Genomic DNA, 24488 nt, shown 5'->3' with positions numbered 1-24488 from the left:
TAATTCTCCAGTCGTCCCTTCTAATGCCCCAATAGAAAGGATAAAATACCCGTTTCAAGGGACGTGAACAGACATGACCCCAATTGGGGTGACACAACAAAGAGGGGGTGCATTTAAATTAACACCCAATAGGCAATCATACTTAATTATCCATTAACAAATGTATCCTTACTGGAACACTCCACACGTAGAATATCGAAGATGCAAATTATTATTAACTATAGTTAGTGGAAATGAGATCGCTGATAAGACAGCGATGAATAAGATATTGATAACAGTTAAGAAAGCAGACAGGAGAAAGATATCTCCTGCTGCTATAACATCAACATGGTGAATGGGGAGAAAGTTCCATTAAAGATGCCCCTATCTTTGGGAACACATCCACAGGGTACACAACTAAAAATGCATTTCTATTTACTTTGCAAAAACAGAGAGGATATGTCCATCAATGACATCTACTCCATATACACATTATGTCAAAATGCGCTAAACATGTATTCCAAACCTGAAACAATATTTATCACTTAAGCCCAAGAAAGGGGCTTACTAAATGACTGTAAGAAAAAGGCTTGTACAATTAACCCATCTACACTAAGAATTTTCTTTTGACAAACTTCATAGACATTTTGTAATAGATAAGACCTTAATGGTGGTGCAGAGTTATACACAAATATTACCTGAAGTTGTGGTGTATCTTCCCTTCGCAAAAAATCAACAAATCGAGCCACAACTCCTGTTTTAATAATTTCACCAATCTCAGGATCTCTCTCTGCACAAGCAGTATAACAATCCTTCAAATCCATAACTAATTAGGATGCAACCAGAAACCAATCATGCCATTCGCTTTTCAAGAACGAGTAAAATTAATAATTAATTTGTCAGTGTCTCAGATTTTTTTCATTTTATTGCATGTCTCACTGTACCTTATCCCCGTTCAGTACACTTGGGAAATAAAAGATAAAGCACAGTTCCCTGCTACAGACTATCAAGTATAAATCAACGAAAAGTTATGTGTTAATTGATTTAACTGACCAAGGGCTGACAATTTCCGGAACTGGGTAGCAGAATGAAGCTGTAATGCTGTATCTTGGGACATGACTGAGGTTGCCAATGATGATAGAGTCTCCAACTGTAGCAAAAGTATCATAGTATTAAAGAACAAAACACAAAATGTAGAATTAAAAGAATTACTTCAGTCTAGGAAAAATCAGCATGTTGCATTTCTAAGTACAAATTCAATTATTCCTTGTACACATGTTAGTACAAACATACAGTATAAATATACTGATAGAGGCATTTGTCCACTTCCTTGTAGTCAGATGCAATATCATAGCAAAATTATTATTTAATTAAAATTATCAGATTTCCACAATCCATACTAATATCTATAGCTGCTTCTGGATTTGATTGTGTGACTTTTTTTTGCATCATTTGAAACATATTTCCCTCCCATGATGCAAAAAAAGTCACATAAACAAATCCAGAAACAGATATAGATAAAATTATTATTGTAAAGCAAATTGAAAACTAAAACCATGAGGTCATTCCCTCAATACATAACCAGTTGTCAACCACATAGCTGCACGCATCCTCATATAAGCATTCAGTGCCAATGTTACCCAACGTGATGAAAAATTATGCAAGATGCATCTTACCAATTTCATTGAGAAGAAAAACAGCAAGAGAAATCATTATAATGATAGTCTATGACATTCAATATACTTAAAAGTAATTGACTACAAAAACAAAATAAAAGGCCATTAATAAAGGAATATAAAATATTTTTGAAAGAAGAAAAGACTTGCAAGGCACAACAAAGAAAGTAATGAGAAAATTCGCCACAAGGAATGGTGAGGCAAGATCCTCGGCAATGAAGAGAAACATTCAAAGAATCAAATCTCCGATCACTGATGAATCCAAAATCCAATACAAGAAGACAATCAAATACCAACAAAATTAGCAAGTGGGCATAAGTAAATTAATCTTGTGACAATTAATTAGCAAATACCTTCCAATAACTATAAGATATAACAAATAGGAAAAAATATGGATGAATGCTACACCCATAATCCTATAATGTGTATTTTGTTATGAGTAATCAGCTTGTGGCTACATTAACTCTTAAATTAGTTATATAATCATGATTATAATTAAATATTATATATAGGCAGATAGATCATCATAGGGGTTATAATAAGTATCTAAGTCAGCCTAGGTCCTAGCCAAAGGAATAATTAGGTATATATAGGAGCTAGTGGCTAGTTATTATGATCGTGTTGAGTTTGTTGTCTTTATTGAAGACTATTGGAGGTATCCCACTTGAAGTGAATGAGGAGGTTGCCCCCTCAAAGTGGCATAATTTTTGTTTTTTGAAGGTAAGCAAGCATTAGGGACCCTGATCCCATATATATATTATATATAAAATGGTACAAAATTGGCAGCTCCTACAAAATAGAGGACCACCTAAAGTTTTTCAACATCTCCAGAATATAGCTTATAATTTTACAGTCTTCCAATCATCTACATTGCATAGCTATATACTTTACCAGTATTACATGCAAATAAAACTATAGAACTACTACTTAGACACCTAACTCGACATAGAGAATTCCCTCAACCTCTTTCAAATCTGATTTTAAGTTTGGCTCTATGGCAAAATACCAGTCTATTGTTTCCACCAACCAGACCCCTACAATTGCTTTGAAAAAAGCCAGCCGCCACCTGACCCTATTGCACCATAGAACAACGTTGTCCCCCATAGCTCCGAGAATGAGTGGCACCCATGGGCCCTATTGGCTTTGAAAATCCATGCCCACAACGACACAATCGAGCAGTCGTGCCAAACCCACACACCACTTGGGTTTCATGATAACCTCAGCCACTTTTCTCATCACCTCCTTTTCATCCCCAAGGTCCAATTGCACCACCACAAATTGAGAAACCTGTCAGAAATATTGTCATTTGTGTTGCCATTGATGTCAAAGGACCACACTTCATTATGGCCAAACTAAGTTTGTTCAAAGCATAAATATATAAATTCAAATAATGATACTATATTTTTTGTTCAAGGCCAACCTATGTTAATATCATTTTTGGATTTATTTGCAAATAAAATAAAATATTTCTAGAGACCAACCTATTGGCAAGAGACACTGCATGTATATTGAGATGTTGTCATTGATGGCAACTCATATCAGAATTGGCATCCACAGTTCATGTTCTCATCATTCTGGAAGATTGATTCAAGATTGATCAAGTATTGGTGAGGTTAGGTGAAAATAGTGTATCTGACAGAGTGTACAGTGTTTTGGTTGGCAGATTATTTTGGTTAAGTATTTTGCTTTGCAGATCTCAGAAATGTGTTGTGGATATGCAATTTACCTTATTCCAGGTTTGTGGCCTTCGGTGATAAGTTTTGTGTAAGTTAGAAGATCCAATAATCATGTTTTGGCAAGAACAGTGCATATCGATGGTAACGTGTGGTAACTCAGTATGTGGATCATTCGGATCAATTTTTGTGGTTGTTTGTGTGTTGAGTTGGTAAGCCGACCTATGAGAAACCGACCTATGGTAAGTCCACTTAGTTGTTTTTGGATCAGATTGAGCCGACTTGTCTACAAGTTTCATCTTTTGTGACGTGTTCTTGAAGTCGACATGGTGGTGCCCTAAATTGGTGATGCGGATATATAAGACATGTTTATTTGATCATTTTGTAGACCGATGATTGTGTGGGATGTGTGAATGATCGATTGTGTGCAGTTTCACTTGCTCAAGGTGAAGATTGGTGCTCTGATATGTTGCAGAATATCAGAACAGAGCAGTATTGCAAAGCAGAGTAAGAATATGTTTTGTGCTTAACTGGAACTATACACAGGCATTTGTTGATGCTATTTCATAGTTCAAAGTACATTTTAATCTCTTACAAACATTTTGTAAGGCAGTGAGCCTTCCGGGTTGTAGCCCTTGTAAATTGAGCATTGAGCTCTAGGCAATGTGCCTGAACGCATGTGCATTCCCCTTATGTAATATTTCTATACTTTTAGCAGAGTATATTAATATTGTGGGTTTGAATCCCCACCGTGGTTTTTCCCTTAACTGGGTTTCCACATAAAAATCTTGGTGTTATGGTGTTGTTGATCTTTGCTTTGTGTTTCTGCACTTTAAAGGACAGATGTCAAAGTTAAAAATTGCAAAACATTAATTCACCCCCCCCTCTCTCAGTGTTCATTGATTCGAACAATTGGTATCAGAGCCTAGTTCCTTGGAGGAAGTCTAACAACTTGAGGAAGATCCGGGAAGGTGAATCAATGGATTTTGATAGTCTTAGAAAGCAGCCAATTGTTGCTCTTGAAGATCTTGTTCATGCACAAGATGAGATCCAACAAGTGAAAGCAAATCTCGAAGATGTTGAAGAATACATTGAAAGATCAATTGAACAAATCAAGGAAAAAGAGAAAGCAACTTGTTGATCAGCTTAAGCAAAAAGAAAGTCAAAGCATTGATGAAGAAACCTTGAGGGAAAAGACAAAGAATGTGATAGACTAGCTAGAGCGAATACAGTCCAGAAGAATGAAATGGAAGCTATTGTGATGAGATCGACAAAGAGATTGAAGAAAGGAAGAAGAATGAAGAAAAGATTGCTCAGTTCTCGAAAGACAAATCTGAAAAATGTTGCAGACTTGACAGTGAGAATGGACAACTCAAGCTTGACCTTCAAGATGCTAGACAATATGAGGAAGATCTTGCAAGACAGATCATTCTTATTAGATATGATCTTGATGTTGCAAATGAATACAAGGAGAAGTTTTGGATCAATTCAACTAAGCTTGATGAAATGCTTGCAAGTCAAAAGAATGCTACTGACACTCAAGGTATTGGATATGAGAAAAGAAAAAGCTTCAAGACTGGTCAAAGCAATCCAAAGACTCAACAGTAAAAGACAGCCTAATTCTCATAAATTGAATGGCAATTGTTTTATTTGCAATAAATTTGATCATACGGCTAGTCAATCCAGAAATAGGATGATCAATAATGGTCCATCTTTTACCGGTCAATGTTTCAAATGGAATAAGTATGGTCATAAGGCAAATGTATGCAGAAGTATGATGAATAACTTTCAAGATAAGAGAAATGTCAGATGATATGCATGTGGAATGTTTGGACATGTTGCTAATCAATGCAGATCAAGAAGAAATCAGATGAATTTCAGACCTATGCAAGGAAATGTTGCTTGCTATGCTTGCAACAAATCCGGTCACATTGCTCAGTATTGCAAAAGCAAAAATGTGAATAGGAGAGAACCGGAAGACAAAAATAAGAATGAGAAGCCAGATGAAAAGGGAAAAGCAAAAGTTGAGGAGATCAAAGATCAGATGAAGAAGACATGGGTTAAGAAGACTGATTCAAAGGCAGGAAGTGGGTCCGCACCTAATTCTAGTGCTGGAACTACACCCGATAAATGATCCTAGGCATCCGGCCTTGAGGAAGTTATAATGCAAATCTTTCAAACCCCCTATTTGAAGATTTGTGCCTGTTTTTGACAAGTTGCAGAAGTGTTTATGAAGTGTTATATAAAGCATCCGGAAGAATTAGGGCAAAGTGCATTTATTGCAGTGTAAAGTTAGGTCTGCAGAGAATAAAAGATAACTTTTCCTCTTCATTTCTCACTTTGTGATTGAAGAGAAGAAGTATAGAGAGCTCTGCGAAGAAGGCGATCAAGCAAAATTTGGTGCTATCAATTTTCCGAAGAGATTTGGCGAGTAAACCTAATCCAACGGCAAAGGTATTTATTAGTGAAAACCCCATTTTCGGTTGATCTTTAATCTGCAAAATGGTCACATCTGGTACCACAACCCCTATGGTTGTCAATATCACTGAGTGTGCTCATCCCAACTTTAAAAATCATCGATTCATTTCAATGGAGGATGACCCTAAGAGTTTTTTCATTTGTGCTCTATGGAGTCTTGCATATCGAAGATATAAGGGTTTACACATATTGTCCGATTGAAGAATTGGGAAGCTCCCAATTGCTGAATCTTTTCAATTACTAGTTATCCGATCAAAGTTCCATGTTGAAACCTAAATTTCAAGAATTGGAAAACAAGGGTTTTGCTCAATTTGTGAAGTAGCTGATGGCGTACGAACAAGAGTGGATACGGTACATTTTGATTTGTGTTCACGATGAATTCATGTGGTTGGATAAGCTGCATAAGATCAATAAAAGTGTGATTTAGGCAGTAATAGGGTTGTGTGCATCCGATCCATTGCCATCTCTGAAAACAATGAAGAATGACATTGTAACTAACGCAACCGGGTCAAAGTTTGATAAACGAGCAATGACTATTGATGACATCTTGGAGGATGACATCCGATTTGCATCCATGGTGATAGGCTATAAGATTTATTATTCTAGTTGAATGAACTCTATATCTGGTACTGCAGTGTACGTTGCATATGAGATGTTAAGGGAGAATAAGAAATATGATCTTTGCGAGTTGCTCTGAAGTGAGCACATCAAAAATCTAAAGAAGATCAAAGAAAACAAGAAGCTCCCCTTCAAATACGATACTCTACTTTTGTGCATATTCTTCTATTTCAAGAATGAGATTCCAAGAGTTGGTCTGGTACAGTAAGCGTTTGATAGGCCAGTGGGAATGCAGATCCGGGAGTATCTCTACAGCTCTAATGACTCCAAAGCCCGTGTTGATGTGTTTTTTATGCACATGCGAACACAGAATAAAATACCAAGGTATCTTATCCTCTCTTGAACAAAGTTATTCGAATGCTGAAGATTTGCCTAAGGATCAATCGAAATAACTCCAGGGTTCTTATATGTAGGGTCTCTATGTGTGGATAAGCTCTGTTGGTGTGATGTGATTTTGCTGGAATCACAAGGGGACTTACATTTGTATGCCTGAAAGCTTGATTTGCTGGAACTTGAGTCCTAACTACTCACCGGGATAATAAATAAATAGCAAAAGGTGAAAGGCTCAAAAAGTCTACTCTAAGGCCTAGAATGCAAGAAGATGGATGAATGACTAGTTGGAGTACTATTGGGCTAGATGTCACCATCAAACTGAACAATTCGACACCGGCTCAGTGCAATCTTCTAAAGGAATTTTGAAGATATTCAAATCGTTACACCATCAAACACTGATCACCATTCAAGTTAAAGCATGAACAATAGACGCATAACAATTCAAAATTAAGTTGATTCAATGCTAGTTGACCACGCAGGGCGCCCTTACAATCAGCAAGAAGCTAGTGGTTTGGACTAGGCGGATTCCACGTGAGTGCATTCAGTAACTTCCTTCATTCAATCTAATTATCTATAATCTAAAACAAAGATTCAACAAGAGACCATGCATATTGCAAAGAAACGACACATTTCACCATAATTTCAATGAACACTTGAAGTCCTTGAGGATAGCTTGGTCTATTACGTGCAACCCTTTGAACACTTGAAGTCCTTCAACCTCGAAACACTTTGAGCCCCCCTCCATGCATTTGAAGTGTCTTTAATGATGATGAAACTTGAATAGGTCCTCCTTGTTTGTTCTTCCTTCTAGCCCGGCCTTCTTGATCTACAAAGAAAACAAAAGATGATTAAGTATACATAATATATTCATTCTAACATAGCATTTCTTACCTTAAATCATCAACAAGAAGGCATTAGGATGAAATTCACTCTAGATCCTCTCTAGGGACATGCCCTATAATAAAATTTTCTCTGGACCCTCTGGAAAGATAGGCCCAATTATGAGATTTTCGCTCTAGATCCTCTCCAGGGACAAGCCCTATAAGGAAAATTCGCTCTGGATCCTCTCCAAGGACAGGCCCTATAAGGAAAATTAACTCTGATTCCTCTCCAAGGACAGGCCCTATAAGGAAATTTCGCTCTACATCCTCTAGAAGGGTCAGGATCAAAATTAGCAATTTTGGACAAAATCTTCACATTTTCATCACTTTACTTTATTGTACACATAAATTCTCTCTCCATAACGCCATAAGGACCAGGTTTATAATGTAAATTAGGACAAAGAAGGGAGATATAAGGAAATTTGATCTGGACCCTTTGGAAGGGTCAGGAGCGAAATTTGGCATTTTGCTCAATTTTCCTTCATAGAACTTCATTTCTCATTCTTTTCTTATCAAAACAAGTCTTTTGCCCTCAAAAAATGCTTAGGAAAAGGTTAGCTCCAAGATTTGAGCAAGGTACAACACCTTTAAGAAAATTTCGCTGTGGACCCTGTGGAAGGGTCAGGAGATTAGGTGAATTTCACTTTGGACCCTTTGGAAGGGTTAGGAGCATAGTTGAAAATCTCGGACTCGCCTCGGACTCAGCAAACCAAAATTTTGGACTCGGACTCGGACTCGTGAAAGACTCGCGAAAGACTCGGCAAAGACTCGGCAAAAAAAAAAACCGTAGTTTTACAAAAAAACATAAAGAAATTAATGCATTTAGAGAACATAAGTGCCATAATTGAAACATTACACATGTCATATGATCTACAAAGTACAAACACGCAATATTTGAAATTTCATCATTCATGGCAGCATATTCAAGTTTCAACTTTCAACTCTAAAATGTATAATACTATAATGGCAGCATAAGTATATAAATGTTCACAAAATTACATATAATGATATGTCCAAGTCCAACTGCAAATGTGAAAAACAGCAATGTGAATGAACAAACCAAAGAGAAGACTACATCTTCCTCTTTGTATTTTTCCTAATATAGCTCAATTTTTCAGGCCTTGAGCTAGAAGTAGTAGCAGTGGGTGTTGTGGTATCTAAATGGTGAGATGATTCTTCTTCAAAGTCATAGTCCTCATCATCATCCTCATCTTCGTCCTCATCTTCATCCAATCTTGCTCCTTCTGCATCTTGTGCTGCTCCTCTCTCTATTTCTGCAATTTCTTCTTCGGTAAGGAGGACATCATCACCATCATTTTGTTCATTCATGGTCCAATCACCATATGGATCAATTTCATCCAAGTCAATGGCCTCATGTGAAACACCCTCCACCTGTCTAACTCGAAGGCGAAGGTTGTACCGAACAAATACTAGATCATTGAGCCGCTTTTGTGACAATCTATTTCTCTTCTTTGTGTGAATGCTTTCAAAGACACTCCAATTTCGTTCACACCCAGAAGCACTGCATGGCTGAGACAAAACTCGGATAGCTATCTTTTGAAGATTAGGCGTGCCGGCACCATAATTCTCCCACCATAAATCTACAAAAAACATTTAGAAATATTAGAATTGAGAAAAAAATGTAACAATCAAGTTTGTAGGTTTTTTCTTGCACTATTGAACTAAGTTACTAAATGTTTTACCTGGTTGTTGTTTTCCTCTCCTATCAATTGCTAGTTGTGATGAGAAGAGTCTCCCCTCTGCACTTTTGTAGATCTTGAACAATGGAATGAACATTTCCAAATTCAGAAATAGATACTAGATAGTCAAAGTGTCAAACTCAAATTCAATAATGAACATTTCCGAATTCATAAATAAAATAGAGCAATTGCAAATGTCAAATCTCACCTCCAACTCATCAAGAACCTTGCCTCTCAACTCAGGATCAGGTGTCATCTTATCAATGCATGTAATAACACCTGCCATGACCTCCTCATCAGCCCTAAATGAATCAGAGAAGTAGAATTTCGGGTTCAAAAAGTAGGCAAAGGCATGTATCGGTTGGTGGAGTTGGTTTGTCCACCTACGATCAATGATGCGCCAAAAGATTTCACATTTTCTTGCATTTCCACGATAGTAATGTGAAATGGCCTCTTTGGCCCTATCCATGGCCTCATAAATGAAACCCATTGGCATGCCCTCTCCATCCACCATACGAAGAACCCTCACCAAAGGTTCTGTCACCTAAAAAAATTAAAACAAATTTTAAATTGGTACAAAATCAACCCCTAAAAAATAAAATCAGCAAATAGACAAGATTGTAGAAACTTTACTTTTGTGTTTGTTACTTACCGCAGTCAACTCCTCTCCACTTTTATTGAACCCTTCATCAAAAACAATGGTCACAATCTTCTCTGCTTCAGGTTTTTTGGAGTATGCAGACCCCAACCAAGCATCTGACACAAACATCTGCTTAAGATGAGGAATGGCACTAAGAATGCTCTGCAAAGTGATGAAGTGGCTAGCAAATCGTGTCACTCCAGGTCGCACAAGGTCCTTGCCATTTGTGTGTTTTCTCATCAAAGCAAGCACCCAAGTATGGTTGTAGATGAATTTGGTGACACTTTTTGCATCTTCAACCACCTTCTTCACCCATCCAATCTTCCCAATGTCCTCTAGCACCAAGTCCAAGCAATGTGCAGCACAAGGACTCCATGTAATCGAAGGATGCCTCTGCATAAGCATTCTACCTGCAGATACATATGCAGCTGCGTTGTCCGTGATAATTTGGACAACATTCTCAACTCCAACTTCCTGAACCACACCATCCAACAGATTACACAAAGTCTCTGCATTTTTTATTTCATTTGAGGCATCAACAGACTTTATGAATACCATTGCACCATTTGAAGCCACCAAGAAGTTGAGAAGAGTCCTATTCCGTCCATCTGTCCATCCATCAGATAAAATGTTGCATCCTTTTCTCTTCCAATACCTTTTCTGATCATCAACCACACCTTCTGTATTTTTCACAGCTTTCTCTAGCAATGGCCCACCGAAGTCATGACCTGTTGGGGCCTTAAACCCCTTACCCGCCACTGTACATGCATTAACAAAACTTTCCCAATACACATTGTTTGCTGCATTGAAAGATAGATTATTGTAAAACCAAAAGTTTGAAGCTGCTATCCGTGCTTGTTCATGCTTCTCTCTATTCCATCCTGTACCTTCAAGTGAAGGTTGTGCACCTGGAACATTGCGTGGTACAAAAAAATTAGGGTCTGATCTAACAGGAGTGCCACTAGCCTCACCCTCATTGTCACCAAAAGATGAAAGTGACTGACGACCCCGACTGTGACCAATGGGACCCGAAGTGGACAATGTGGGATTCATTGCAGCTGCTATGGCTTCTCTTGTTTTTTGCCTTTCTTCCTTATGCATATCATTCTCAGCAAGAATGGCCTTCATCTCTCTAATAATTTCAGGAGTTGATTTGGGGCATGCCTCCACACCATATCTAGGTATTTGTGCAAGGTGGTATTTTAATCTATTGATTCCACCAGTCATCCATCTTGTGCATTCGGTGCAAGTGACCTCCCCCTTTTTGCTTCCTGCAATCCCATATTTCCAAGCTTTATCTCTTTGTCTTCCTGACCTTGGGGTTGCCCTTGGAGTTGAACTTGCCATTGCTGATTTAACATGAAAAAAAAAAATCAGCAGGGTTTTATGGAAAATCAACAAAAAAAATGACAATGAATCATTTGGGAAAAATAGCATTCAAAAACAAGAAAAAAAAAAGAGGAAATAACTTAGGAAAGAAAATAGAAAAAAATTTGGCAGCATATCCCCTTGTTTTTCAAGATTTTTTTCAATTTCAAAACAATGAAATGATTCAAATGAAAAAAAAAAAGAAAGAGAAAAATCCTTACCTAGATCTCTCTTGCTGATTTTTCCTTCTTCCCTCTACTCCTCCAAACCCTTCTAACCTGCTCCAGCCAAAAAAAAACCAAAATGAAGTCAAAAAAAAAAAAAAAATGCGGTTTTAACCCTCACGGGCGCGTTTTTCTGGGCCCGCGAGTCTTTCGCAGGGACTCGCCTGGACTCGCCACGCGAGTCCTAGGCGAGTCGACTCGCGGCACCAAAGGACTCGCGAGTCCGTGGCGAGTCCGAGGCGAGTCGGAGAGTTTTAAAACTATGGTTAGGAGCTTAGGTGAATTTCGCTTTGGACCCTTTGGAAGGGTCAGGAACGAAATTTGACATTTTGCCTCAAATTCATCATGTCTTCGCCTCAAATCACTTCTCAAGGCAAGTGTATATTAACCCTCTCTCAACCACATCATAGGAACAAAGATCTTGGTCTTCAAACAAGGAGTAAATAGAGGTTTAAGAAATTTCACTCTGCAACCTTTGGAAGGGTCAGGAGCAAATTTGACAATCTAGCTCAAATTTCTCATTCAACTCTCAAGTTTTCAAGTCTAGGGTTGGTCGTTAGGCGTTTCCTAAGGATAAATAGGTTAATTTTATACCAATCAATGCCTAGAGTACTTCCATTCACTTCCTTAACTCAATGACATATGCCCCAAACGGCAAGATTCCTAGCATGATACAAAGACTTCCTCAAACTCAATCAAGACTCAACCCTAGAAGCAAGACCCAGGCCTAACTAAGAGGAAACTTTCAACAAAGACCCTAACCTGGACCACCTATTGACCCACTCGAGCCTAAGCAGACCATCCTACCCTAATGATCTCTTTGGCAACCCTCCAACACAAAGATTAATAGCCAAGAACCTAAAAGACTACGCCATGAAGACAAACCCTAGAAAGTAAAAAGCAAAGATCCCCATTTGCAATGGGGCAATGAGTGAATATGTCACAACAGCCCAAAACAAAAATCTATGGGGATACTTCAAGAACTTTCAGGAGGAAATGCATGAGCGAGAGAATCCTAAAACCGATCAATGCTTGATGGAAGTGATGGAGCCCCAAACTTCATGGATTCTACCAATGGTCTATGAGGTTGATGAAAAAAATTTGGAACTACATGCGCAACACTTGTTGAGCCAACCGATGGACTCTAATGAAGAAATGTTCGGAACCTACAAGGAGAAGAGCCTAAATCTTCATCAGCAATTTAAGAGACCGATCATTTAGAAGAAGCTCTGAAAAGAGGTTGAAGCTTTTGCAAAAAGCATGGGGATATCAAAAGAGGTTGTTCGGAAAGCTAGAGAGAAAAACATTACCTCTTAAGGGCAATCAGTAAGAGTGAAGAAGGAACCGGTAGCAGTCCCTAAGCCTAAAGCCAAAACCAGAAGTATTGCTCCCATTTCTCAACCTCCCAAGCCCACATCATCAATTAAGCCATTCGATGGAGTGCAGAAGAAGAAATCAGTCAACTTTGTGGTGGTTGATGAAGAAGAAACTAAATCGGATGAGGCTGTGAGAGAAGTAAAGGCAAAAGCTCCTAAAGCCACCAAGGTCTCTAAGGAGAAGCCTTCCGATAGAACAAGATCCAACAAGAAACCAAAATCTGAGCTTGATGAGGCATTGAAGTCAGGAAGCTTCAAGGTAAATACACTATTGTGCCTCCTATTACATTAGAACAGATTGTTAATTTAGTTGTCAAGGATGGTAATTTGAAACCACTATCTGAGTGGTATTAAAATTTTGATGAAAGTGGGAAGGTCATTAAAAGAAGTTGTAGTTGAATATATGAATATATATAGTAAAGCCTTGATAGAGCTATCATTTGTAATTCCGAAGAGTTTGTATGACATTTTGGATGCTCGAAGACTAACAGCAAATAAAGAAGATGAGAAATTGAAGGAATATATATTAGTCAATTTATGTTTAGTTATTTCTAAGGAGGAGATAGTTAGATTACTCCAATTAGCCAAGTTAGATTACTCCAATTAGCCAAGGATAAGTTTCGAAGTAAGCACGAAGTAAATAAGATAATGTTCAGTAAAATTGAAAAAGTTGCTAAAGAAACAGAGAAAACTTGGAGAAATGAAGTCAATCCGACAAACGAACAAGATGACACTCATCCTTCTTTCACCAATATTGTTAATATTATTTTAATATTCTGATCCTCTGCAGCTCTTTGTTCTTGTTGTCTGATATTAAGCAAAGCCATGTTTCTCCGTGTGTTGTAATGATGCGATAATGGTTGCACACTCCAATCAGTCATATCACTATTTGTTCATGTTCAACCCCTTCAGGATGGCAGGATTTTTTCTGCTCTGATACCATTGTAATGGGTGTTAATGTATGGTAGCTTAGGTAAGACAAATGATTGAATGAGAGATAAATGAAGTCTCTCATTCAATCATTTATCCTATCGATAAACTATCAGGAAAACTTCAAGCTATTTCATTTGATGATCATTCTTCAGTTGTATATGTCCAATCTACTTAATCGATCAATATCGATAATCATATTTTAGCATAGTATATCGGTTTGCATTATAACAGTGATCACCAATTATTATCGGGTTAACCATGTATCCCAATTTATATCGAATATCTTCACAACAGTAAACAAATGATGATTATCGATATTGTTATCGGGTGGCAAAGTATGCACCGCTTGGTTTATAACTATTAGTTAGTGATTGGTATCGGTCAACTTAGACACCGACTAACATCGGTTAACATGTCACGCAAACATTGATTGGCATTGGTTAACATGCCACGTGAATACCGATTGGCATTGAACACTAAGTTACGTAGACCCCAATTAGTATCGGGATGTTGATTAGAATAAACATCTATTGATAATTATATATCAAAGGGTGCGATCAAGTAATGTCTTGATTGGTCATGTCCATAAGATATGACCGATCAAGGCATTGCTTGATCCTCCCCTCTTGCATATATATATCAATCGATATTTGTGAGAAGGATATTGAAATAGATAAATACTCCTCTAACCTGCCATACAAAAGAAGATAGTCAGATTTATAATATAAATAGATAATACATACATAGAGAGAATACAAATTAGAATACATCTTGCATATTGAATTGTAAATTGAACATCATTTACAATGGGTGCCCCAAATATTTTATTTTAAAGAACCCAGCTGCTGTATGAAGGTTCAGTGTTTGTGTTTTTTCTGATTTGTTTGTTTGAACTTCTCACATGCCATTCATGATATAATAATGTGAAATGGATGTAAAGAATCTCAACCCAACTCAGAAATGAAACACAATAACAATTCGCACCAAATCAATGCATCACATGTAAGCAAAATGACATTAGGCAGTAACAAGTAGGCGATTTGCTTAGCTGAAGCTACGCACCAGCTAAGAGTTCTGATCAGGCAGCTGCGCTCCAGATCAGACAGACTATTATTCCCAAATTCCACCTACTTCAACAAATGAAATTTGATCCCTATAAATGCCGAGTTTGACCCTACCACCAAAGGGTAAGTCGGCCAAGCAAAAGAAAAAAAATACATTTAGTAGTTCAAATTCAGTGGCGCCAAAAAAAAGGGACCACACAGAAATATTTAAATTTAATGATTAATGTCGAGGGACATTACAGTCCCCTCCCTCAGCTTGTTGCTGGTCCTCTAGCAACTTCAGATTTGGATGCTCGAATATTTCTATTCCCTCCCAGGTGGCGTCTTCAATGGGCAAGTTTTTCCACTTCACTAGGTACTGCGGTAAGACCTTGGTGCATAGCCTTTTTTCCTTAACATCCAGCACTGTCTTAGGCTCGAGGATGAGCTTGCCTCCATCATCAAGAGGGGGTAGTTCCGCCAAGGGAGTGATCTGCTGACCTAATGCCTTTTTTAAACACAAAACATGGAAGACATTATGAATTCTGCTTTCCGGTGGCAACTCCAGTTCATATGCGACTGCTCCATGTAGCTCATCTATCAACTCATCTATCCTAGGAATGGGATAACGGTTTTTAATTGTTTTTTTGTTGAGAGCCCTATAGTCAACACACATTCTAAATGTCCCATCCTTCTTCTTGACTAGGACAACAAATGACGCAAAGGGGCTAGAGCTTGGGCGAATGTGTCCCATATCCAATAATTCCTTTATAGCCTTCTCTATCTCTTCTTTGTACATCTGAGGATGGCGATATGGGGTGGTGATTACAGGTTTTGCCCCTTCTTCGAGCTCTATCACATGCTGAAACCCCCTGTTAGGAGGTAGACCTGTTGGAACTTCCTGAAAGACCCTTCATCTCTTATCCAAAATCATCTGTATATCACTATGGAATGTTCTCTCTTCCTTCGGAGTGTTAGTGTTTGTGACTAAACATTCCGCAGCCCAAGCGACTTGATTCCGCCGGAAAGACCGTTCCATCCTATTTGCTATCACTATCGTAGGACCATTTCTCGAGAGCCCTTTGAGAACAACCTCCTTGCCCTCGTGCTGGAATTTTAGCTCCAGAGTTTGGTAGTTGGTAGTATGATCTCCTAAGGAGTGGAGCCACTGCACCCCGAGGACTATATCTGTATCACCGATGTCTACGACATAAAAGTCTTCCTTCACCCTATGGCCTCCCATAATCAACTCTGTTTGCGGTATTCGTTTTGTGCATGGAAGGATGTTCCCTCCCGCTGCCAGGACATCAAATCCTTCAAAGTTTTTTGTCTCTAAACGCAACCTTGCAACTGTCTTCTTGTCTATGAAGTTGTGTGTGGCTCCCCCATCGATTAGCACGGTCACCTTCTGTCCTCGCAGAACCCCTCTCATTCGGAGAGAATGAAAGCGAGGTGTTCCAGATAATGTTGCCAAAATGCCTTCAGATGAGCCTTCATCTTGTTGTTCCTCCATGTTGTCTTGTTCAGTGGCCCCCCCTTCACTTTCATCATCGGGAACCACCTTGATGTAATAAACTTGACCCCTCCCTTGGCACCTATGTTGATTGCTCCATTTCTCCTTGCAATAATAACACAACCCCTTCCTGCGAAGTTCATTCCTTGACAGTCCCTGTAGATCCATAGGCGGTGCCTTTGGTGGGGGATTTGTCTTAAGGAAGGGTGTCTTGGCCGGCTCTGCTGGTGCATTTTTCATGGTGATCTTCCCTTTCTTGGTGGAATCCCCAAGGCTTAAGGCCTTTCGAATGGCATCTTCTAAGGTGGTTGGCTCCAAAGCTCATGCCAAGCCCCGAAGAGAATCAGACAGCTCTTTGATGAAGAAGAAGGTAAGTCTTCTATCTGAGACATCAGATACCATCACAGCGAGCCTTTGAAATTCTTAAACATATTCATCTATGGTGCCAAATTGCTTGAGCCTGGTCAGCTCCTGAAAGTATGCCTCTGGGTCCTTCCTGTCGAACCTCTCTATTAACTTCTGAGTGAATTCTACATATGACTTAACTTGTCCGAAACCTTGGGTCACAATGCCATGATGCCACCATTCGTGTGCCAGCTCTTCCAAATGTAGGATGGCAAATTTGACAGCTTCTTCTTCAGTCATGGGGCTCAGGGAAAAGTGCGTGTCCAACTTATGTGTCCACGATTGAGCTGTCATCTTCCCAGATCCATCGAAAGTTGGCAATGAGAGTTTGTTGGTTTTATATTGGAGGTCTCTGTTTCCACGATGCTGTCTTTCGTCACCATGCCTGGCATTGTAGAACTGATCGAAGGTAATGGCTGCTTGGGCTTCAGCGCTCAGGTTCAAATACTCCTGCACAATATTGGCATAGCTGCGTTGTTCTCCTTCTGGTCGTCCATCTGAACTGGGCAAGAACTTAGGTTGGGTGTGAGTATGCCCATGCATAGTTCTGCTATGTCCTCCTCCATTCGAATGTTCTGGCCGGCTTTCTTCAGCACTGCTAGAACCACCTATAATGTGGTTAACCGTAGCTGTGAGGGTTTGTATGGCCTTCAGCAATTCTTGGTTCGTCTGGTCCTGTTTCTTCATGAAGTCGTTCAATTTATCCTGCGGATCTTGATCCCCCATCTTCTTACCTCTGTCTCCTATTCCTTGAGCCGCTTCAAACTTCCTCCTTTCCCGCTCTAAGGCACGGATGTCCCTCTAGCTGAAGGGCATAAGCTGTAGCCCACAAGCTGGCAGGTCTTAAGTGCTCTGATACCACTGTAAAGAATCTCGACCCAACTCAGAAATGAAACACAATAACAATTCGCACCAAATCAATGCATCACATGTAAGCAAAATGACATTAGGCAGTAACAAGTAGGAGATTTGCTTAGCTGAAGCTACGCACCAGCTAAGAGTTCTGATCAGGCAGCTACGCTCCAGATCAGACAGACTATTATTCCCAAATTCCACCTACTTCAACAAATGAAATTTGATCCCTATAAATACCGAGTTTGACCCTACCACCAAAGGGTAAGTCGGCCAAGCAAAAGAAAAAAAATACATTTAATAGTTCAAATTCAGTGGCGCCAAAAAAAAGGGACCACACAGAAATATTTAAATTTAAATATTTAAATTTAATGATTAATGTCGAGGGACATTACAATGGAATATAACAATTTGCATGAAAGCATACAAATAACTCACTATGTAGTAGCATTCAATCCTCCAATAATCAGATTTTTTTATTATTGATATTTCAAGAGCAGATTACAAACATATATGACAGATTTTAAAAGTGATTTCAGACTTGGGAATTGAGGCATAACAGCAACATATCAAACTCCACAAAGCCCACATACAGCAACAAGTGCGACTCTTAATTCCCTTCGATCCCCAACCTCATGTAACTCTGAATCTTAGTGGTACTGTAGCAATTTCACTATTCACGACTACTGTAGCAAAATCACTATTTTACAGCTACTGTAGCAAAAACACTATTCACTTCCACTGTAGCAAAACACTATTCACTGCACTATAGCAAAAACACTATTCACGGCTACTGTAGCAATAGGTACCAACTTCTGATCTGCACTTCAAAACCTTGTAAAAACTCTATGCAAACTTGCCAATGAAGCCCACTGTGTTTCCTCGATGAAAACACCCCATAATCCTCCTAACTATGTCTTCCAACAGCGAAGAGAATGTTGGCAAAGAGGGATTTCGTCCTCGAAGCCCAATAAATCAGATTTCCAAGAAATCTAACAACATAATATTAATCATATCCAAGCATGTTAAATGGACGCTCTTCCATCTCTTTTATAATGTTCTCACGAGAGCCCATTCCTTGGTTTTGTCAATGTGGGATAAAACATAACTCCCTTTATGCAACTTATGTCTCCAATGCATTATAAATTAAACGGAACTCTTTTATTTCAATATTTCCCACAAACTATAGTCTATGCACTAATAAAAAATATTTAAATTTAACTTTATAAAATAGCTTTATTAATGCACAATAAATCATATCAATGATAAATAAATCTTCTTGTTGATTTTAAACAATTACCATCGACATGTCACTGCCATTGGATGTCCAGCCATGTCCAAAATGACTTACTATAAATAGTAAGTATGCCCAAAACTGCCTCAAAACCCCTCAGAAAGACCTACAACTGAAACTGTCTAAGCCAAATGGTCTTTAAGTCCCTTTAATGTCCTCATTAACCTACAGGACCAGGGGGAAATAGGCTAACAACAACATCATGTTATGAATGCTAGAAAGGGGGCATTACAGTAACTTATGTCACACATTGTAACTAAAGTTAGATTTTGGGGTTAAGTTTTAATAAAATTAGGTAAAGCCTAACTTACTTTCAATAAGTAGTTATCCTAAGTGATTATCATGGGTACTTATCTGTGTTGGGTGGGTACTCGAACCCAACCCCCTAGAACGCGAACCGGAGACTAGTACGCGTCTCCCACACCGAAGACCCGTCAGGAGACGTCTCTACACATAGGAGACTCCATGTCAACAAACCCTCTCATCTCCACCCTAAATAACACGCACAAAAGTCAAAAAGTTTGACGTGATGCATGGGCAAAAGCAAAAACCACCGACATGAGCTCCATTTTCAGACATTTTGATTTGACTCTTTCACATTTGTGTACTTAAACTTCAAAGTTAATGTTAATTCTTGTTTTGAAAGTTCAATGTCATTATATTTTCAAATTCTCTATAAATTATTAAATTATATTTAAAAACAAATTGGCGTCTCCAAGTACCCTTGTCTCCTATTTTAAAAAAATAGTCGTACCGATACCGATACCAGTCTCCAACATCTCTGAGTACCCCCGTACCCATGCAACCTTGGTACTTATCCTAAGTGATTTTTCTAGGCAGTAAACCCAAATAGTTATCGGTTGGTTATTTTGTGAGAGCTATAAATACAAGGCTCTTGTTATTGTAAGGGGGACTCTTACAAAAGGTGAAACTCCTGGAGGAATTTTCAAGGAAACTTGTAATAGCTTTTGATTTCACACTATGTACAAAAGGGTTTTTGAACTTGTATGTTTTCAAGAAGACAATGAATAATACATTTGGTTCATATGTCTAAATGTGTTATTGATTTATTTCTACTGATTTCTCGTATGTCAAATTGGTAATCCTTTTTATGTGTATGTGTTAAACATTGATAGCTTAAGTAGTTAATGTAACAATACACAAACAGACTTTGGTATCTCAATTTGAATGTGTTGAAATAGCTTATCTCCTCTTATCTTGAGATTCATCATCCTTCATTTGTTGTCATTGTGCATCCAAGCATTTTTTCTTATAAGCCCCTTGTAATCGTTATCACTTGTGAAATCTAAGTTAGTATTTGTATGTCTATTGTTGGGGTTTATGTTATTAGCCTTCATTTAGTTTTATGCTTTCACCTTTATGTACTTTCAGGTTGAAAGTACACAAACATTACAAGTATCCCCATCATATGAGGGAGTTGCCCCTCTCAAATGCAGAGGAACATTGTGGTTTTGCTGCAATCTCTCTAATTGTTGGCACGATTGTCACTGCTCATCGGGCAAACAGGGTCAATTTCAGAGAAACAACCGCAGTGACAAATTTGTTTACCAACAACCCCATATCCAATAACTCCTTAATAATTTTTTCTATCTAATCCTTATGTCACATAGGATGTCTATAAGGTGTAGTAATCACTAGTTTGGCACCCTCCTCCAACTCTATGAAATTCTCTATCCCCCTCTCTAGTGGCACTCCATGTGGAATACTCCCAAACACCTTACTATGCTTTGATAGCAACTTTTGAATATCTGAATGATAGTTGTTCTTTTGCTAATCTACAATTGTAGGCATGATAAGAACACTCTAATACCCACTCCACCTAATCGTGTTTAATCAACCAACCCATCCTCCTGAAGGATACCACTCTAGGACCTCCATCTAATAGTCCTCTAAGCACCATCTTTTTCCCATTGAATTAAAACTTCATTTCCATTTTCTACAAGTTCAAAGAGAACACTAAGAGATAACATCCAATGCATCCCTAAGACCATGTCAACATCCCCAATATTGACCACAAAGAACGCATCCTTCAACTCATAATCACCCAACTATATGTTCTTATTAGAGATCTTACAAGTACAAGAGAGTTTGTACCCATCAACTACCATGACCTTAAACCCATCATGCTCCTTTGTCTGTAAGCCTCTCCTAGCCACAAAGCCTTCATCAATGAAGTTATGAGTGGCACCCAAAAATGAGAGTTATGATTTGATGCCCATATAACAAACCTCTCACCTTAAATGTAACTACCTTTTTGTTGACGTGTATTTTGTACACTATCAAACACAGAATAAAATACCCAAGGGTACCTTATCCTCTCTTGAGTAAAGCCTCTGAATGCTGAAGATATCGCGAAAAGGATCAATCAGGGTGACTTCAAGGTTCTTTGTTGTAGGATCTCTACGTGTGGATAAGCTCTCTGTGGTATGATGTGATTTTCTGGAATCACAAGGGGACTTACACTTGATGACTGAACTTCTGATTTGCTTTGAATATTGCTGGAACACAGGATTGTACTGCCTTAGATTTGAAAAAAGGAAAAAAGACGAGGGCGAGGAAAGGATCTAATCCTAATACTAAGAATGTAAGAGCAATGAATGATCTTTGATGAAATTCTAACTAAGTCTTGTTTTGACATCACAGGACCATCTCCACAAGGTTAGTGCGATCTTCGAAGGAAAGCTTTATGATGTTCAAATCATCACTGCAGACATAGACACCATCAGGTTGATGCATATCAATGAAGAAGCGACAATTGAAGTTAAGCTTAAGCTGAATGATTCCAGTTGACTACACAAGGCAAGTCTGCAATCAACAAACTACTAGTAGTATGGATATACGAATTTCACCATCAATCAAGCACATTTCTTCCACTCATCTAATAACATGAAATCAAATATGAGAAGTATAGAGACCATGCAAATTGTCGAATCGACCCATAAATTTCACCATTTCTTCAATGAAGTTACAAGTCTCTTACAACAACATCTTGGCAACAATCTTTGCCTTCTCTCTCTACTCTACTCTAATTGCTATTCTATCAACTCCTAATCACCTTCTAACTACTCTCTATTCACTAACTCTATTCTATTGCTTTCTATCTATTGCCTTTACAAAATGAAGAGTCGGGGCTTATATAGTGCCCACAATACAATTCGATGGCTAAGATCAATTTGAGATCAATGGCCAAGATTCAACAATGAAAACCCTAATTAGGGTTTGTTACAACCATTACATAACATTTAATGCTTGACCAATGAAATAATTGTATTAATTGGACACATGTCTTCTCTGGAAAAATCGACCAATGGATAGTCGGGGTAGGTACATCGAAGTTTGTGCCACCTTCCATGAGTTAGGTACATTGAATCTGGACATGCTGAGGTGGATCAATCCGACTGGAGGAGTGATGACTGGGATGCCACCGCATTTGACACTTGGTTGATATTCAATTTGGTAACGTTGAGAAGCTAGCTTTAATTAACTCTTCTGGAACTATCTGCTTCTTCAACGAACCCTTGCTCTAACTCCTTTTGTCTTTGATTTGTAGGATGATGATGTACCTCGCCCTGGAATACTAGACTGGAAGAGGTCGCCCTTATCCTGATGATGCTGGATCGAAGGTCATTCCTATAGATGCTAGACTGGAGGAGGTCGTCCTTGATCTGGCTTGATCTTCTTGGAGGAGACCGTCCGACTTGTAGATCCTTCAAGCTTGGGAGTCGCAACTTGATACCTACACAACATTTCATAATTAATAAAATATTTAAGAGAGTAGTAAGGAAGATTCAAAAAGAAGATAAAAGATATTAATTAGGAAACTTCATGATAAATCTTGAGTTATCATTTCCTAATTAACCATGCAATACTTAGATTTTTCCAAAAAATGTCTAAAAAATCAAACCTTGAATAAGGGTGTCAAGATGATTTCGCCATACCTCCTCTTGAGTTTTAAACTCTAAGAAATGATGTAAAAAATAGATTTCGCTAGGCAAAGTGTAGATCAAAGCCTTCTCTTGAACAAATTGCGCCTCCTCTAGCTTGGAAAAGGATAAACTCCACTAGCCTCTTCAAAAATCTGGAAATTCGCCTTCAAATGCCTTCAAAAAAATTTGGAAATCATCCTCCAAACTATCAAGAAATACACCTCTCCAATAGCCTTCAAGATGAATTTCGCCCTCCTTAGTCTCCACACTTAGTAGAAATTCGCTTCACTCCAGCTAGATTTCGCACCTTCAATTAGCTCTCCAAATTCGCACTTAGGAAAGGATGAATGAATGATTTGAAATATGAAACAAACCCCTCCAATATATAAAGCGCTCACCCCTCTTCCCTCCAAGGCCGACTTGCCAACAAAAGGCTAAGAAAATAAAAAAAATTGCAAAAAGGAGAGGCCGACTTGATAAAATAAATGAAAATAAGCCTCCAAGCGCTCCATTTTTTATTTTAATTTCACAAAAATTAATTTTAAATGCCTTTATAATAAAAAATTCGATTTTTGAGGCTCAAAATTAATTTATTAAATGTCAATGCGCCTTTTATTAAATGCCAATTTAATTTAAATTTTTCCAAATATTTCGAAGTTGGCAATTTTGGCATCTAATGCGATTTTAGAGGATATCAACATTGAAATAAGGTAAAAATAAAGAATGCCAATAACCTCGCCTTGGTCCCTTGGAGAGGGACAGGAGCGAACTTGCAATTTAAACCTTGCATTCTTCATTTTTAATCGCCAAAACTTCATCCAAGCATCTAAAGTGGCATTTTTAATTGGAGTTTTGAGTTTAATCCACTTGATTTTAAGAAGGGAAGTGTCTTTAGGACTTTTTCGCCCTGGACCCTTGGAGAGGGACAGGAGCGATTTTTCACTTTTGTCCTCAATCCTTCACCTTAAATTTGTCAATTCACGTTGTGGGGTAAGCAATGATCCCTTTCATTCATTTCATGCATGCCTAACTCGTTTTTGCAAGGCAAAATTGATTCTCCAAAGATTTTCGCCCTGGTCCCCTAGAGAGGGACAGGAGTGACTTTTGCATTTTAGCCCAGGATTGTCAAGTTTTGGAGTCAAACCTTTGTTCACCATGCCTTAGAAGACCTTTCCCATCTTGCACAATCTTTCCTTAGCGTAATCTTGGAGGGAAATTGTTGATTTTATAAAAAATCGCCCTGGTCCTTCAATGAGGGACAGGAGCGCTTTTGCCAATTGTCATCAAAATTTGCAACTCTTGCATCTCAATTCCTACTCGAAGCTTTTTAAACATCCTTTCAAACTTGTGCCTTGGCCTAGATTTGTCCAAAATTGGCGAGAAAGGCTAGATAACATGTTTTTCGCCCTGGTCCCTTAGAGAGGGACAGGAGCGCCTTTTTACATCTTGGCATACTTCTTTGTTCTTTAAAACCCTCAATTGCATCTAAGGCATAAAACATCATTTCTCCCTCCTATCCAAGTCAGGCTTTGCCTCAAAATCTCAAACAAAGAGG

The 24488-nt window shown here is 38.5% G+C and overlaps 1 protein-coding gene across 2 annotated transcripts in view; it reads right to left on the bottom strand.

Annotated features, from left to right (window-relative positions):
- LOC131070495 (importin subunit alpha) overlaps positions 1-24488 on the bottom strand; it is a 136034-nt gene that overhangs the window by 83093 nt on the left and 28453 nt on the right. For both annotated transcript variants that reach the window (XM_058006057.2, XM_058006056.2), the window contains exons 2-3: positions 1033-1129; positions 678-769 (exon numbers count right to left, since the gene is read on the bottom strand). In XM_058006057.2, coding sequence (XP_057862040.2) covers positions 678-769; positions 1033-1129 — 189 coding nt within the window. The remainder of the gene's footprint in view (positions 1-677; positions 770-1032; positions 1130-24488) is intronic.

This window comes from Cryptomeria japonica, chromosome 11 (genome assembly GCF_030272615.1).
Source record: "Cryptomeria japonica chromosome 11, Sugi_1.0, whole genome shotgun sequence".
Lineage (NCBI taxonomy): Eukaryota > Viridiplantae > Streptophyta > Pinopsida > Cupressales > Cupressaceae > Cryptomeria > Cryptomeria japonica.
The sequence above is the reverse complement of the archived record's forward strand: the minus strand, read 5'-3'. Positions and strand labels throughout refer to the sequence as shown.